At 39.8% G+C, this 14,975-nt stretch overlaps 6 protein-coding genes across 11 annotated transcripts; 3 read left to right on the top strand and 3 right to left on the bottom strand.

Annotated features, from left to right (window-relative positions):
• Positions 1 to 177: 177 nt before the first annotated feature.
• LOC6499669 (adenosine deaminase 2) lies at positions 178 to 2,238 on the top strand. The gene is made up of 6 exons (XM_001954147.4): positions 178 to 467; positions 523 to 1,020; positions 1,080 to 1,249; positions 1,306 to 1,487; positions 1,543 to 1,679; positions 1,732 to 2,238. The coding sequence occupies exons 1-6, from the start codon at positions 398 to 400 to the stop codon at positions 2,193 to 2,195; spliced, it is 1,521 nt and encodes a 506-aa protein (XP_001954183.1). The 5' UTR covers positions 178 to 397; the 3' UTR covers positions 2,196 to 2,238.
• A 527-nt stretch (positions 2,239 to 2,765) lies between these two features.
• LOC6499670 (adenosine deaminase 2) lies at positions 2,766 to 5,788 on the top strand. The gene is made up of 6 exons (XM_001954146.4): positions 2,766 to 2,947; positions 3,005 to 3,502; positions 3,561 to 3,730; positions 3,793 to 3,974; positions 4,893 to 5,029; positions 5,082 to 5,788. The coding sequence occupies exons 1-6, from the start codon at positions 2,875 to 2,877 to the stop codon at positions 5,543 to 5,545; spliced, it is 1,524 nt and encodes a 507-aa protein (XP_001954182.1). The 5' UTR covers positions 2,766 to 2,874; the 3' UTR covers positions 5,546 to 5,788.
• A 97-nt stretch (positions 5,789 to 5,885) lies between these two features.
• On the top strand, positions 5,886 to 11,199 carry LOC26515512 (adenosine deaminase 2). 6 transcript variants are annotated; one of them, XM_044714139.1, is made up of 7 exons: positions 5,886 to 6,075; positions 6,130 to 6,612; positions 6,669 to 6,838; positions 6,910 to 7,088; positions 7,143 to 7,279; positions 7,330 to 7,466; positions 7,596 to 7,949. In XM_044714139.1, exons 1-7 carry the CDS (start codon positions 5,946 to 5,948, stop codon positions 7,842 to 7,844), a joined length of 1,485 nt encoding a protein of 494 aa, XP_044570074.1. In that variant the 5' UTR covers positions 5,886 to 5,945; the 3' UTR covers positions 7,845 to 7,949. The 6 variants fall into 6 exon arrangements, with proteins under 6 accessions (XP_044570074.1, XP_032309780.2, XP_032309777.2 ...); XM_032453889.2 differs by lacking the exons at positions 6,669 to 6,838; positions 6,910 to 7,088; positions 7,143 to 7,279; positions 7,330 to 7,466; positions 7,596 to 7,949 and adding exons at positions 9,975 to 10,144; positions 10,209 to 10,387; positions 10,443 to 10,579; positions 10,629 to 11,199; XM_032453886.2 differs by having other exon boundaries at positions 7,330 to 7,948.
• Positions 11,119 to 11,968, bottom strand: LOC6500926 (low molecular weight phosphotyrosine protein phosphatase). The gene is made up of 4 exons (XM_001954144.4): positions 11,838 to 11,968; positions 11,596 to 11,780; positions 11,366 to 11,539; positions 11,119 to 11,313 (listed from the first exon to the last, which is right to left on the bottom strand). The coding sequence occupies exons 1-4, from the start codon at positions 11,860 to 11,862 to the stop codon at positions 11,224 to 11,226; spliced, it is 474 nt and encodes a 157-aa protein (XP_001954180.1). The 5' UTR covers positions 11,863 to 11,968; the 3' UTR covers positions 11,119 to 11,223.
• LOC6500925 (low molecular weight phosphotyrosine protein phosphatase 1) lies at positions 11,931 to 12,769 on the bottom strand. Its single transcript, XM_001954143.4, has 3 exons — positions 12,635 to 12,769; positions 12,229 to 12,578; positions 11,931 to 12,075 (listed from the first exon to the last, which is right to left on the bottom strand). The coding sequence occupies exons 1-3, from the start codon at positions 12,663 to 12,665 to the stop codon at positions 11,989 to 11,991; spliced, it is 468 nt and encodes a 155-aa protein (XP_001954179.1). The 5' UTR covers positions 12,666 to 12,769; the 3' UTR covers positions 11,931 to 11,988.
• A 56-nt stretch (positions 12,770 to 12,825) lies between these two features.
• On the bottom strand, positions 12,826 to 13,842 carry LOC6500924 (low molecular weight phosphotyrosine protein phosphatase 2). The gene is made up of 4 exons (XM_001954142.4): positions 13,726 to 13,842; positions 13,410 to 13,559; positions 12,989 to 13,341; positions 12,826 to 12,935 (listed from the first exon to the last, which is right to left on the bottom strand). Exons 2-4 carry the CDS (start codon positions 13,453 to 13,455, stop codon positions 12,840 to 12,842), a joined length of 495 nt encoding a protein of 164 aa, XP_001954178.1. The 5' UTR covers positions 13,456 to 13,559; positions 13,726 to 13,842; the 3' UTR covers positions 12,826 to 12,839.
• Between the last annotated feature and the right edge of the window lie 1,133 nt (positions 13,843 to 14,975).

Below are 14,975 nucleotides of genomic sequence, written 5' to 3'. Positions count from 1 at the left end.
ATACACAAAAAAAAAGATACCCAAACAATCCGGCTACTAGAATGAAATTGTTTCGGGTGCCGGAGCGTTGTCAACCGTTAAGAGTTGTTGTAGTTGGAGCCAGGTCTAATCTTTTAATGAGCTGCCTACCCAGAATGATTGTGTCAAAAATAATAGTTGGATTGCTTCTCTTTTTTGGTTTGTTAAGCTGGCTGTGGCCACAGTTCTAGCCGGGCTATCGTGGCGAGTGGTTGCAACGGAACGGTTACCTCCCTTTTAGACACCTCCGGAGAAACGGCGAAGCAAACAATATTAAGTCAATGTCCCCAGTCGTGTAAATATTTGGATAGTGAGCTCATTAGCTCATTGACACAGCTATACACTAAAGCAGAATTAATAGTAAAGGACCTTACACACTATGAGCCGATTGGAACTGCTGCTCCTGCTTTTGATTCCCCACGTACTGGTCCAAGGTCAAAGCCAGCTAAGTACGAAAGAATGTAACCATTTCCCACTGATGAATCATGATGGACATCCTTGCAGGTTATGAGCAAGCCAGACAGGCAGTTTTGACAGCCGAGGAGGAGCTGATGACCGGAGGGCACACGTACCTGAGCACCCTGGAGGCTAAAGTTGATGATATTTTCATGGAGTACAAGCTCGGAGAACTGTCCCAGGGATTCCGGAATTCAGAGCAGAATGCCGCAGCACTACATTTTTTCAAAGCTAAGCCTCTGATCGATAGGAGTGGCATCTTCCGGTTTCTTCAGAAAATGCCCAAGGGAGCTGTCCTCCACCTGCACAACACCGCCTCTGTGAGTTCCAAGTGGGTGGTCCAGAATATGTCCTATATGCCAGGCATGCTCCGCTGCACCACTTCTTCGGGTCGTAGTGTCCTGACCTTCCGGCGAACGCCCCAGGAGCATAACTGCCAGTCGCAGTACATTCGAGTATCGGAGGAGCGGCACAATTCCATAGATCCCCAGATCTACGACCAAAATTTTGAGCGCTTGATTAATTTGTATACACCAGTTCCGGAATGTAGGTTTGTCATATTTCCTTAAAAATATAATATTTAAAATTTCTCCTCTATTTTTTAGTGGAGTATCCCACGATCACTCAAGTATGGGACAAGTTCCAGGATATGTTTGATGTACTTGGCGATGCCATCGCCTACTTGCCAGCTTTTCGAGCATACCACTGGCAGATGCTCGAGGAGCTTTACAATGACAATGTCATGTATGCCGAAATTAGGACCAGCTGCAAAAAGGTTGGTAATATTTAAATCCAGGAAATAGTAATACATTTGAAAATTTGATTTTTTAGCTTTACGATGCCAGTGGTCGTACATTTCCCAGAGAACGTACTGTTCAGGAATTATATGCTTTGAATGAGAAGTTTACGAGGCTACATCCCGACTTCCTAGGCATCAAAATTATATTTGCTGTATTTCGCGGCTACGATGTGGATACAATAAAGAAATCTGTTGAGGAGTTTACCCAACTTCAGTAGGTAGGATAGTAACCTATGAGTATTATATATAAATTTCTGGTTTATTTGCAGCGAGTCCTTGCCCCACTTTATGGTCGGTTTTGATTTGGTTGGTCAAGAGGATAAGGGAAAGCCGCTGCACACTTTTCTGTCTGCTCTGAGAGACTTCCCACCGACAGCTCGATTCTTCTTCCACGGAGGAGAAACCAGTAAGTAGATCCAAACCAATTGAATGCTTAATTTAACCAATATCTCCTTTAGATTGGTTTGGGGCTTCAACGGACACCAATCTTCTGGATGCCTTGCTGCTGAACACCACCCGGATAGGTCACGGCTACGCCCTGGCCAAGCACCCGATCCTTTTGAATGCCGTGAAAACCCGTCAGATTGCCGTGGAGGTGAGTCCCATCTCAAATCAGGTTTTGCACCTGGTCTGGGATCTGCGGAACCATCCGGGAGCCCAGTATTTGGCCCTTGATGTGCCCATGGTGATCTGCAGTGACGATCCCGGGTTCTGGAATGCTAAAGGTCTGAGCTACGACTTCTACTACGCCATCATGAGTCTAGCTCCGAATAATGCCGGTGTCCGGCTGCTGAAGACGCTGGCTTGGAACTCGATTCGCTATTCAACTCTGACGGTGGAGGAACAGACCCGTGCTTTCCAGATTTTGGAGCTCACGTGGTCACGTTTCATAGACAAAGTCCTAGAGGGAAATGTCTTTTAGGGAAACTTTTTTAGAAATAAACTTACTAAGAAAAGTGAAAAAACGGAACTGCTTTTACTTTTTTCCCAAAACGATGGTATATAGGTTCTTGCAACATAATTTTTATGTTTACCTTTTTGGCTTATAAATAGTTGTGACGTAAATAAAGTATTATATAGGTACGTTTATTAAACTAAAAAACCAATATTTCCAACCAAAGAAAAAAGGTTCCGTTTCTTAATTTTGATTTATATTCTTTGGATATGTGGTTCGACTGGAATATACTTATTTAAAGGTAATAAATATGATTCCACCGTAAGAATAGATCACAAGATGGACGTAAATATCGAACAGAAATGAAAATTTATTCATTCTTATAATTTTTTTTATAATATATGCATAAAGGTACCATACGACATACTAATCTACCTTTAACCAGTATGGGGTACAAAACATTCCCAGGAAATCGAAAAACTAAACGAAATCGATTTTGTTTCCAATTCCGATGAAAACAAAGCCGTCAAAATTAATTGTTGTTTATTGATTTTTAATTTTGGTCAAGTGTCTTGGAACATCCGCCTTGGGTGATGGTCACTTCCTCAGTTCCAGCTTGTATCTTCTGCTGAACAGACGTCTTAGCGCTTAGATTTAATGAAAAGTATCTTATTTTGATATCATCTGGACTTTGAAACTAAAAAGGATGATAAGGCCATTTCTTTTTCTCATCCTAGTCCTGATTTCATTTTTGTTGATTCAGGCGAGGACTTCTATAAGTAAGTTATACCTAAACCCTACATCACATTATTTAAACATTGAAAACCAATTTTCAGACTATGATGAAGCTCGTCGGGCACTTTTAACTGCCGAAGAGAACCTCCTGACTGGTGGCCATACGTACTTGAGCGAAAAGGAGATTAAAGCCAATGAAATCTTCATGCAGTACAAGATCAAGGAGTTGGACCGCGGCTTTGAAAACGAGGAGGAGAACGCCGCAGCACTCCATTTCTTCAAGGCCAAGCCTTTAATCGACAAGAGTAAAGTCTTTCAGTTTCTTCACAGAATGCCCAAGGGAGCCGTGCTTCATCTGCACAATAGTGCCTCTGTTAGCTCCGAATGGGTGGTGAAGAACATTTCCTATTATCCTGGTTTGTTGCGCTGTACAACGACCAAGGGAAAAACAGTCCTGACCTTCCGGCGGACACCCATCGGCCATCACTGCCAGACGGAGTACGTCCTGGTTTCAGATGAGCGTGGTAATGCCAGTGATCCTCAGGTTTATGATCAGGAATTTGAACACATCATCAATATGTACACCCCCCACCCAGAGCGTAAGTCTGTTGAAAGTCCTTTGACCAGTGTCCTTATAATTTATTGCTAAACCTACAGTGGAATATTCTACTACGAAACAGTCATGGACTCGGTTTCAGGATATGTTTGATTCCTTTAACGACGCCCTTGCCTACTTGCCAGTATTTCAGATATACACCTGGAGAGCTTTGGAGGAGCTCTACAATGACAATATCATGTATGCGGAGCTCCGTTCCACACTACGACCCGTAAATTTAAAAATTTTCTCCATTCCATTTGCTAATAACTTGTATAAATTATTCTCTACTAGCTTTATGGCGAAAACGGAACAGATTTTCCAATAGACCGCACTATACAGGTGTTTCACGATCTAAACGAAAAGTTCATCCAGCAACACCCGGATTTTTTGGGAATTAAAATAATATTTTCCGCATATCGTGGCTTTGAAGTGGATCGTATCAAAAATATTCTACAGGATTTTAAACGAATTCAGTGGGTATAGCACATTTTAAATTAAAACAAGAAAGGAAAGCTAACTTCGGGCGGAGCCGAAGTTGATATACCCTTGCAGTTGAGTCGCAGTCCGCTAGGTGGCGCCACGCATCTTATATTATTAGATATATAAAAGATCGTATATAGTCGGCCGATCCTTATGAAATTTGGCATATCGAATTATTTTGCCAAAAGAGGAATCCATTGAAACTCCCATGCTTCTAACTTGAAAAACAACGAAGTTATAGCATTTCCGATCAATCAGTTATATGACAGCTATAGGATATAGTTGGCCGATCCTTATGAAATTCGACAAATCAGATTTTTTTTTCCCAAAATTGAATCTGTACCAAATCCCATCTATCTAACTTAAAAAACACCAAAGTTATGCCAATTTCGATCGTTCTATGACAGCTATAGGATATAGTCGGCCGATCCTTACGAAATTTTGTACATAAGATATTTTGGTCAAATATAACATGTGTAGAAACTCCCAACCCTCTAACTTAAAAAACACCAAAGTTATGGCATTTCCGATCAATCAGTTATATGGCAGCTATAGGATATAGTCGACCGATCCCGGCCGTTCCGACTTATATACTGCCTGCAAAGGAAAGAAGGGTGTGTGCAAAGTTTCAACTCGATAGCTTTAAAACTGAGAGACTAGTTTGCGTAGAAACAGACAGACGGACAGACGGACAGACGGACAGACGGACAGACGGACCGACGGACAGACGGACAGACGGACAGACGGACAGACGGACATGCTCATATCGACTCAGGAGGTGATCCTGATCAAGAATATATATACTTTATAGGGTCGGAGATGTCTCCTTCACTGCGTTGCACACTTTTGACCAAAATTATAATACCCTCTGCAAGGGTATAAAAAAGTAATACAATTTTTTATTACCCCAGCAAAGCTATGCCCAACTTCGTGGTAGGATTTGATTTGTTGGGCCAAGAGGATAAGGGAAAGCCTCTCTATGATTTTTGGCGTATTCTTAAAGACTTTCCACCAACAGCTCGATTTTTCTTTCATGGTGGAGAGACAAGTACGTTATATTGAAAAAAATTGTGACTAAGTTCATGAATTTCGTTGTTTAGATTGGTTTGGTGCCTCAACGGACCTCAATTTGCTAGATGCCCTGCTTCTAAATACCACCAGAATCGGACATGGCTACGCCCTGGCCAAGCACCCGATCATTATGAGTGCCATCAAGAATCGTAAGATAGCCGTCGAGGTGAGTCCCATATCGAATCAGGTCCTGAATCTAGTCTGGGACCTGCGGAACCATCCAGGAGCCCTATTCCTCGCTCAAGATGTGCCGATGGTGATTTGCAGCGATGATCCCGGGTTCTGGAATGCCAAGGGTCTGAGCTATGACTTGTACTACGCCATCATGAGCCTGGCTCCCAAGAATGCTGGACTCCGTTTGCTCAAAACTCTTGTGGGTAACTCGATCCGCTACTCCGCTATGACGAAGGAGGAGAAGAGTCGTTCTTACCAGATTCTGGAGAAACACTGGTCCATCTTTATTGATAAAGTTCTGGAAGAAGTGGACAATTGAATTATGTTAAAAACGAAATTATTTTGATATTTTTATTTTGTGGATTGTAACAGTTCTAGCCATCTTTAATTAAACAAAATATAATGACCAATACCCTAATCTTTTTAACTTTTTTTGGATGATTAAACTGAATATAATTATATTCGACACGATAATACTTAGGTTTAAAACGTATCGTCCTCATTCTTCTGTATATTTCAATTTATATAGAATATAAATGAACAATCTTTTCTGAAAAATGCATAATGTAAATGCCTTTTACTCTAACTATACTGATATTACTGAATAGGATTCACTTAATAAACTGAAATAATTTAATTTTCAACCCTAAAAAATGAAAACAGTGGCTATTTAAACTTCAACCAGAAGATAACCAATTGGTCTTAGAATATTCAGACCAATGACCATAATGGAAGGCTATCTGCTACTAATGGTTTTTCTGATTTATTGGATATATGTGTATGCTGCTCTTAATTATGGAATGGGAAGCAATTACACTCAGGGAAATGCTTATATGAATAAGACTGATGGTAAGATATTTTTTTAAAGTTTGAGAATTCAATAAATGTAAAAATTAACTTTAGAGGAAAAAAAAGAAAGAGAAAAGCTTCTGGAAGATGAGGAAAATTTGAGAACTGGAGCTGAATTTAACATTACCGATAAAGAAAAGGACGTGAATAAAATCTTTATGAATTTAAAGGAAAAGGAGCTCGACCGAGGATTTAGTCATGAGGATCAGAACCCAGCAGCTCTCCATTTCTTTAAGGCGAAGAGCTTGATTGAAAAGGGGGATGTGTTTCCGTTCCTGAAAAAGATGCCAAAAGGAGCCCTACTCCACGTGCACGACAGTGCGTCTGTTAGCTCCAAATGGGTTATCAAAAACCTGACCTATATGACCGGAATGTTGAGGTGTAGTTCATCGAAAGGGGACGTTTTCACATTCCGGAAACTGAAGCAAAAGCATGGCTGTTCTTATTATTATAAAGTATCCGAAGAGCGTAATTGGTCTCGCAAATATGATGAAAAACTTGAAAAATCGATCAATTTGCGTGCGGCATATCCAGAGAGTAAGGATTCTTTATAACTGATTTTATTATCTTAGTGATCCTTACAAACTTTATAGTGGTATTTCCGAACTTGGGTGATATTTGGACTAGGTTTCAAGGAATGTTTTCAACCTTTAACGATGCCTTTGCCTATGTACATGCCTTTCGGAGATACATCTGGCAGATGCTCGCAGAGCTCTATTCGGATAATGTCATGTATGCGGAAGTTCGATCCACTCTACCCGAGGTTACTGTTTTTAGTAAATTTGAGTTATGGTATTTATTACATAAATTAATCCAATTGATTTTACCCATTAGCTTTATGATCAAAACGGAAAAATATATCCCAAAGAGTTCACAGTTCGAGAGTACATTAATATTAACAAGAATTTTGTCAAAAAATATGGGGACTTCCTGGGTATCAAAATTATTTATTGCGGACTTCGACATGATCTTAATACGATAAAAACATCTATAAAAGAGTTTAAACAATTGCAGTATGTATTTCCATATTTAAAAAATATTTACTATTCTTACTTTCTACCCCACAGTAAAAATTTTCCAGACTTTATAATTGGATTTGATTTAGTGGGCCAGGAAGATAAGGGCAAGACATTGTTTAGTGTACTGAATGAGTTAAACGATCTGCCAAAGAGCGCAAAACTTTTCTTTCATGGAGGAGAGACCAGTTAGGTATTTCAAATTTACTTAATTTATATTTTTACCAGTTTTTTTTAGATTGGTTTGGATCTGTCATGGACACCAATCTTCTGGATGCTATTCTGCTTAAAACCAAAAGAATAGGCCATGGTTATGCTCTGGCGAAGCACCCGATCCTAATGGAGAAGGTAATCAACAAGGAAATAGCCCTGGAGGTGAGTCCCATCTCGAATCAGGTGCTGAATCTGGTCTGGGATCTGCGGAACCATCCGGCAGCTATTTATCTTTCTAAAAATATTCCGATGACGATCACCAATGACGATCCTGGCTTCTGGGATGCTCAGGGAGTGACCTATGACTTCTATTACGCCATCATGAGTCTGGCTCCAAATGATGCCGGAATACGTTTGCTCAAAGGCTTGGTGTGGAACTCTTTAAATTACTCAGTTTTGACGTACGGCGAAAAACAACGAGGTCTCAACATCTTAGATCGCCGTTGGAACAGCTTTCTAATTGCTGCTCATTTTAGGTCGCGAAAAAAGTCAAATAAAAATAGAGAAAAAAATAAAAGAAAATCTCAGAGTGGAAAATAAATAATCGAATCCACTAATATGGTTTATGGATAAAAATCTTTAAATTGTTTTTGGTGACAGAGCCTAGTGGAAAAAGCATGTTTAATGATTATATATATAAATATACAATAAAAAATTATAAAAAATATATTCAATAAAGTTTCCTTACTACTACTGCTACAAAAGAGGCCCAAAGGAGCGCTGCTCTGCATGAACGACACTTCCTTAGTTAGCTCCAAATGGGTGGTCCAATACATCTCCTGTGGCATGATGCACCTAACCAAGGAGAAGGGAGTGACCAGTGGATTACGTCAAAATCTCGGAGAAGCGCGAGTCGTGTCTAGTAAACTATACCTAATTCTTTTTAAGAAAAACTTCATTGGGATAGGTTCGGGTAAGTGAAAAAAATTATATTCGAAACGATAATACTTGGGTTTAAAACGTAACGTCCTCTATCTTCTGTGTAGTAATTTCTCAAATACTGCGATATAAATGAAATAATATATATAAATAAAATATAAATGAATTTCTCTTCTGAAAAATGGATAATGAAAATGCCTTTTACTCGAACCATACTAAATTAGATTAACTTGAATAATTCAATTTTCAACACCAATAAATTAAAATAGTTACTATTTAAACTTCAACAATAAGGCAACCTATAGCTTAAAATATTCAGACGAACGACCATAATGGGAGGCTGTTTACTAATAATAGTTTTTCTATTTCATTGGCTGCTTGTGAATGCCAATAATAATGGTACAATAATAGAAGACAGTTCCAATCAAGATAATCCTTATATGACTAAGAGTGCCGGTAAGATATTGGCTCTTTTTGGGGATTCTATAGATGTAGGAATTTTCCTTTAGCATACAAAAAAGAACGTCAAAAGATTCTGGACGATGAGGAACGTATGAGAACCGGAAAAGGTTTTCAATTTTCCGCAAAGGAAACGGACGTAAATAAAATCTTTATGGATTTTAAGGAAAAAGAGCTCACTCGAGGATATCGTCATGAGGATCAGAACACCGCCGCCCTTCATTTCTTTAAGGCGAAGAGTATGATCGAGAAGGGCGATGTGTTTCCGTTCCTGAAACTGATGCCAAAGGGAGCCCTACTCCACATGCACGACGTTGCGTCGGTTAGTTCTAAATGGATTATCAATAACCTGACCTACATGCCCGGAATGCTGAGGTGCAGGACACCTGCGAAACTCAACATTTTAACTTTTCGTAAAATGAAAGAAAAGCACGATTGCAAATTTTATTATAAAGTCTCCGATGAGCGGGAAGATGATTGGTTTTATAGCACAAATGACGATGACCTTGAAAAATCAATTAAGGGGGCAGGATGGTTTCAGGGGCTGAAAAAAAGCACATTTTTGCGATTTTTTTTCTCATTTCTGAGTGAACGAAATGATCCATTTTTTTTACACGATAAATGGCTATATTTGTAGAGTATTTAAGAATATTTTTTATTAAGAAATAATTATTATTTATTCCGTGACGGCAGTCGGCCGGAGTCGCTTCAAAAAATTGGTCTCTTGCGGTGCGTAAAGTCTGGCCTTACAGTGTTATCTAAAATCAAAAAATTGAATTGATTTACTTAAAATATTTGTTTCTTGTGCGGATGAACGAAACCATTTTGAAAAATATGCAATTTTGGATTTTTGGCGCGGTTTCAAAGTCAAAAGTGCCATTTTTACATAAAAATCCGTCCATTTTTGCCCCTAAAAAAAGTAAAAAAAATTTAAAAAAAAAAAAAGCGCTCGTTCATCCGCAAGTATTTATTGTATTAAAGATGTGTACAAAATTTTATTAAGATCCGAGAATTACTTTTTGAGTTACGTTACGCACCGACTTGAAAAAGTTGTTTTGAGCAAAACGCGTCTAAAGTTTTAAAAGCAATGGAAAGTATATGGAGAGAAAAAAACTAGAAAATCGGTATCTCAGCAAGTTTTAGTCCGATCGACATGAAACTTTCACAGGATATTCCTAAGATAATGTTCTATTATATAAAAAATTTCTGAAAAAAAAATTTTTTTGAAGTCTCAAACCATCCTGCCCCCTTAATTTGCGTACGGCATATCCGGAGAGTAAGGATATTATTTCGTTTTTAAGTCATCTAACTATTGTGTCATAAACATTATAGTGGTATATCCGACCATAGGTGATGTTTGGAATAGGTTTCAGGGCATTTTTTCAACGATGGACGATGTCTTTGCCTATTTACCAGCCTTTCGAAGATACATATGGCAGATGCTCACAGAGCTCTATTTGGATAATGTCATGTATGCGGAAATTCGGTCCTCTCTGAAGCAGGTTTGTGATTTTATTACATTTAAATTAACTGGACTATAACTGATATATTTTATTTTTCCAATAGCTTTATGATGAAAAGGGAAAAACCTATCCCAAGGAGTTCACAGCTCGCGAGTACATTGATATTAACAAGAAATTTGTGAAAAAATATCCGGACTTCCTGGGTGTCAAAATTATTTTTTGCGGACATCGTCGTAGTTTTGAGAAGATAAGAAAGTCTATACAAGAGTTCAAACAATTGCAGTATGTTTTGGTAAAATTAAATAAATATTTATTACTCTTACTTTTTACCCAGCAGTAAAGATTTTCCAGACTTTATAATTGGATTTGATATAGTGGGCCAGGAAGATCCGGGCAAGACCCTATATAGTGTACTGGATTATTTGGAGGATCTGCCAAAGACAGCAAAACTTTTCTTTCATGGAGGAGAGACCAGTTAGGTATTTCAAAATTATTTTATTTATATTTTCACTATTTTTTTTAGATTGGTCTGGAGGTACTAGGGAAACCAATCTTCTGGATGCTATTCTACTTAAAACCACTAGAATTGGCCATGGTTATGCTCTGGCGAAGCACCCGATCCTCTTAGAGAAGGTAATAAACAACACAATAGCCCTGGAGGTGAGTCCCATCTCGAATCAGGTGCTAAATCTGGTCTGGGATCTGCGGAACCATCCAGCAGCTATTTATCTTTCTCAAAATATTCCGATGTCGATCACCAGCGATGATCCTGGCTTCTGGGGTGCCAAGGGACTGAGCTATGACTTCTATTACGCCATCATGAGTCTGGCTCCAAATAATGCTGGACTGCGTTTGCTCAAAGCCTTGGTGTGGCACTCTATAGATTACTCAATATTGACGTCAGGCGAAAAACAACGAGGCCTCGATATATTAGATCGTCGTTGGAACAACTTTCTAACTGAAGCGATTAAAAAGTGGGGGAAGAAAAAACCAAATAAAAACAAGCAATATGGTGAGGATTTGAATTAAATGGTTGATATTAAAGACCCCAGAGTGGAAAATAAATCGAGGAAATCGTGGAATCGAAACAAAAATATGAATATAACAGTTTTTACAATTTAATTTCCCTCCTTAATTTGACGCAAAAAATTTTGACAGCTCTCCATAATCTGAAGGTAAACGGTGTTGAAGGCTCCCAATCCTTGGCTCTAAAAATAATATATTTGAGAGTAAGCTATATAATGCACAAAGTATATTTACAAAATAGGGATCCTGAATGATTTCATCCTCCTTGCGTCCTATGTAGCTGCCCAGCAATTGAATTTTACACTTGGGCGGCGGCTCTAGATTTTTGGCCCTTTCCTGAAGTTCGGTTAGGTTGCTGGTGTCCATGCCAAAAATGTAATCGAACTCATAGAAGTCGAAATCAGTAATCTTATAAACAGTACAATTTTAGGATACGTCTGAGATTCTTAGGAATCCTTAGTTACCATCCGACCTAGATGATTCATCTTGATGCCATGTTGTTTAAGCAATTGCTGGCCACGAGCTTGGGGCTCCTCGCCCACGTTCCAGCTCCTAAAGCCAGCACTGTCGACGTGCCAGTCCTCGAGGTTCTGTTTCAAAACCAAATGCTGGAGGATGGCCTCGGCCATCGGAGAGCGGCAGGTGTTGCCTGAGAAATCCTCATCTAAGAAATCAATAAATAATTAATTTTATTATTTCATCTTACCAATGCAAACAAATAGAACTTTCATGTTCAATGCGGGGAACTGCAAGTTCCGAGCTTTTAGGGTTCTGATTCATTTAATAACATAAAAACCAGTTCACGCTTTGTACCAGCCATTTATTTATTTAACAATATCACATTTTTTTTTTTTAATTCATTTCTGCAGGCGCTCTTTCATAAAAGCAGCGCAGGCCACTACACACTGTTGGTAGGCGGTCTCGAATCCTTCGGCGCCTCTCTCCTGCAAGGTCAAATAAAGGTTATGAATAATAATATTTCTATTCGAAGTTAATATTAAGTTATATAATTAATATTAAACTCATGTTTCTTAGAAGAGAACATATTCCCTTTTTCAAGACTGATCAATACTACCTTGCTATTATTTATTACGTACGTAGTAAGGATCCTCAATGATGCGGTTCTTCTTCTCCAGACCGAAATCCCCTAGAAGGAGCAGCTCAGCCTTTGCCTTTGATGGCTTCAGACGATTTAGTTCTTTCATGTTGTCCTCGTCCATGCCGAAGATGTAGTCGAACTCGCTGAAGTCCTCCTTGCGGATCTGGCGCACAATGTGGGTGCACTGGAGACCATGCTGCTGCAGTGTGCTGATGGCCCGGGGATCGGCCCGGTTGCCCACATGCCAGGGACCAATGGCTGCACTGTCCACCACCACGTTCTGAACATTTGCCTTTTTCAGAGTCTCCGCCATGACCACCTCCGCAATCGGCGACCGGCAGATGTTGCCTGCAAAGTCAGTAAACAAATGTTATATGTTTAACGCAGGTACTTTTATTTATTACCTAAACAAATCATTAGAATCTTCTGGACCATGATTTTATACAACGTGATACGATTTACAATCTGTAAATTTTGTTTGTTTTTTTTTCCCCGGCTGGCAGGCGAAGGTTCCAAAGCTGTAGCCCTAATATATCCGGTAGTTGGCAACGCGGGCAATCAGCTGTTTCCGCCCAGCTGACTTAACCCTTAATCGGCCGCTTGTGGCTTTTAGAAAATTTCTTTTTGGCGCGCTTGTTTTAAAAAGCTTTCGCAAGCCACAATGCACTGCTGATATATCTTTTCAAAAGGCTTTTCTCCCAGATCCTAAAAAAATAAATCAGATTTGAGAGGAATACAAATATTATCTTAACACTAACATAATAGGGATCTTCGATGATACGTTCATCCGGCTTCAGACCAAAATCCCCCAACAGGAACATCTTGGCCGTACTGTAACTTGGAGCTATCCGCTTCAAGGCCGCCAAATTGCTCCGATCCATGGCGAAGATATAGTCGAACTTGAAAAAATCATCAGAGTTCACAATTCTGGCGCAGTTATGGTATGTGATGTTGTGTCTGGCCAGGACCTTCAGGGCTCGTTCATCTGGTAGGCAGCCGGAGTGCCAACCCTCTATGGCAGCGCTCTCCACGTGCCACTCCTTCTGCAGACCCTCCCTACTGATGACGTCACGCATGACAGCCTCGGCAATGGGGGAGCGACAAATATTGCCTTCGTGTGCAGTCCATTTGCATACAAAATTAAATAACGAGTTTCAAAAGGATTAATCTCATACCCACCCACGCACACCATCAGAACGTTGTACTTCTGCGATTTCTTTCCCATTTTATTCGGGTGGATATCTTCTGGGATTGGCTCTTCCTGTTTGCTGGGTTTGGTTGACGGTTTAATTTTTATGGACTGGGCTAGCTCGAGTGAGGTACAGGAGGCTGGAGTACAAAAGTGTACAAAAAACAAAAAAATGTTGTTAATACACGTAAATTGAGAAAATATCTGACAAATGTGTCAAGTTTAATAAGTAACAGATGACAAATTTAAAATTATAGAGGTACAGAACAAAGACTTAAAATAAATAAATAATCTCTTAAATATTACCGCATTTCTCGTTTATTCCCTAATTTCAGTGCCTTAGAAAAATTGAATAGATTTGGTCGAAAATGTTTAGCAAACGCTTTAAATTTTTCTCCAAAAAGCACTATATTTTCTGTTTAAATTTTTTAAGTAAAAAATTTATTGATTTTGGTTAAGTGATATGGAATGCACTGCCTATTTGGGAGCCTATTTGGGAAATTCTATTTCAGAACTCGTGTAAACACACCTTTCGGATAAACAATCTAAAAATGATCCAACAGATAGCTGTAGAATTTGGGTTTTCAGTTGCCAGATACTTTGCCGTTTTGGCCGTTACATATTGTCAAGTGTTGCCTTAGTAGATAGCACCTCTGGCACGGACTTCCTGCTTCCGGCTGCCTGCTGCACCACATCCTGTTTACCCAGTTTCCCTATTTACCCTGAAATTGGCTAAAAACTGAGCTGTAAGCAACTTAAACTATAAACATTTAATTAAAGTTCATTTGCCGGGTGGAGTGGAGAGCGGAGGCTACCTTTGCATCCACAGCCATAAGCCCACCTGGCCGGTAGCCAGGGAAAACTTTTGCCAAGCGGAATGAAGAGGTGATGAGCTCTGGCGGGGGTCTCCCGCTCTGGTTTCGGTTTTTGGGGTCTGAGGTTGGAGGTTTTGGGCACTCGGCTGCCCATGAATATGCAAGCCAGACTTTGAATTCACATCTGGTGAGTGCACCTGCCCGTGTCCCTGTACCGCCCCCAAAGGCCAGGCGCCAGGACACCAGGACACTGGTCTCAAAAAGCTTAATGAATGTCAAGAAGGCCAGGTCCGAGTGTGGTGCGGATGTGGGGTGTGAACTTAAAGCAGATGACCGACCTGCCAGGCTATGGCAGGAATAAAGTTGCTTTTAAAATGAATTCGGTTGGGTTTTTTTTTTGTGGCACAACTGAGTTTTATGCAAATTCTAGACGAGCACAAGGGCCAACAAAAGCCAGACGAATGGATATGGATGTAGTATGTGCATAACTTTTGCCAAGTTTGCTTTGTTGTTGTTGTTGTTGATGTTGCAGTTGCAATTGTTGTTGTTGCTGTTGCTGTTGCTGTTGTTGGGGGCGGCTTTGATGGCATCAAAGTAAGCTTGTCGTTGTGCAGACAAATGTTACGTACTCTCGTCACACTCTTACATATGCAAATGCGTATCTGAGCCTTGTTTCTGCAGTGCGTCCTCCGCAATTCAATGGGAATGGAAATGCCAAGACATGTGCCCAACAGCCACACC

Source organism: Drosophila ananassae, chromosome 2L (genome assembly GCF_017639315.1).
Source record: "Drosophila ananassae strain 14024-0371.13 chromosome 2L, ASM1763931v2, whole genome shotgun sequence".
NCBI classification, from domain to species: domain Eukaryota; kingdom Metazoa; phylum Arthropoda; class Insecta; order Diptera; family Drosophilidae; genus Drosophila; species Drosophila ananassae.
Note: the sequence above shows the minus strand (reverse complement) of the source record. Positions and strands in the feature narration are given on the sequence as shown.

What these genes read in the sequence shown, in the direction of transcription:
- LOC6499669 (XM_001954147.4), top strand. Translation starts at nt 398, where the DNA reads ATGAGCCGATTGGAACTGCTGCTCCTGCTTTTGATTCCCCACGTACTG. An exon ending in TTAGGACCAGCTGCAAAAAG is followed by an intron (nt 1,250 to 1,305) that starts GTTGGTAATATT and finishes TTGATTTTTTAG; the next exon opens with CTTTACGATGCCAGTGGTCG. An exon ending in GAGGAGTTTACCCAACTTCA is followed by an intron (nt 1,488 to 1,542) that starts GTAGGTAGGATA and finishes GTTTATTTGCAG; the next exon opens with CGAGTCCTTGCCCCACTTTA.
- LOC6499670 (XM_001954146.4), top strand. Translation starts at nt 2,875, where the DNA reads ATGATAAGGCCATTTCTTTTTCTCATCCTAGTCCTGATTTCATTTTTG. An exon ending in TCAGGCGAGGACTTCTATAA is followed by an intron (nt 2,948 to 3,004) that starts GTAAGTTATACC and finishes ACCAATTTTCAG; the next exon opens with ACTATGATGAAGCTCGTCGG. An exon ending in GTACACCCCCCACCCAGAGC is followed by an intron (nt 3,503 to 3,560) that starts GTAAGTCTGTTG and finishes CTAAACCTACAG; the next exon opens with TGGAATATTCTACTACGAAA.
- LOC26515512 (XM_032453886.2), top strand. Translation starts at nt 5,946, where the DNA reads ATGACCATAATGGAAGGCTATCTGCTACTAATGGTTTTTCTGATTTAT. An exon ending in TTATATGAATAAGACTGATG is followed by an intron (nt 6,076 to 6,129) that starts GTAAGATATTTT and finishes AATTAACTTTAG; the next exon opens with AGGAAAAAAAAGAAAGAGAA. An exon ending in AAAGAGTTTAAACAATTGCA is followed by an intron (nt 7,089 to 7,142) that starts GTATGTATTTCC and finishes TCTACCCCACAG; the next exon opens with TAAAAATTTTCCAGACTTTA.
- LOC6500926 (XM_001954144.4), bottom strand. Translation starts at nt 11,862, where the DNA reads ATGAAAGTTCTATTTGTTTGCATTG. An exon ending in AGTTCTATTTGTTTGCATTG is followed by an intron (nt 11,781 to 11,837) that starts GTAAGATGAAAT and finishes AGGATTTCTCAG; the next exon opens with GCAACACCTGCCGCTCTCCG. An exon ending in TCATTCAGGATCCCTATTTT is followed by an intron (nt 11,314 to 11,365) that starts GTAAATATACTT and finishes TATTATTTTTAG; the next exon opens with AGCCAAGGATTGGGAGCCTT.
- LOC6500925 (XM_001954143.4), bottom strand. Translation starts at nt 12,665, where the DNA reads ATGGTCCAGAAGATTCTAATGATTTGTTTAG. An exon ending in GATTCTAATGATTTGTTTAG is followed by an intron (nt 12,579 to 12,634) that starts GTAATAAATAAA and finishes CTGACTTTGCAG; the next exon opens with GCAACATCTGCCGGTCGCCG. An exon ending in TCATTGAGGATCCTTACTAC is followed by an intron (nt 12,076 to 12,228) that starts GTACGTAATAAA and finishes TTGACCTTGCAG; the next exon opens with GAGAGAGGCGCCGAAGGATT.
- LOC6500924 (XM_001954142.4), bottom strand. Translation starts at nt 13,455, where the DNA reads ATGGGAAAGAAATCGCAGAAGTACAACGTTCTGATGGTGTGCGTGG. An exon ending in CGTTCTGATGGTGTGCGTGG is followed by an intron (nt 13,342 to 13,409) that starts GTGGGTATGAGA and finishes CTGCACACGAAG; the next exon opens with GCAATATTTGTCGCTCCCCC. An exon ending in TCATCGAAGATCCCTATTAT is followed by an intron (nt 12,936 to 12,988) that starts GTTAGTGTTAAG and finishes TTATTTTTTTAG; the next exon opens with GATCTGGGAGAAAAGCCTTT.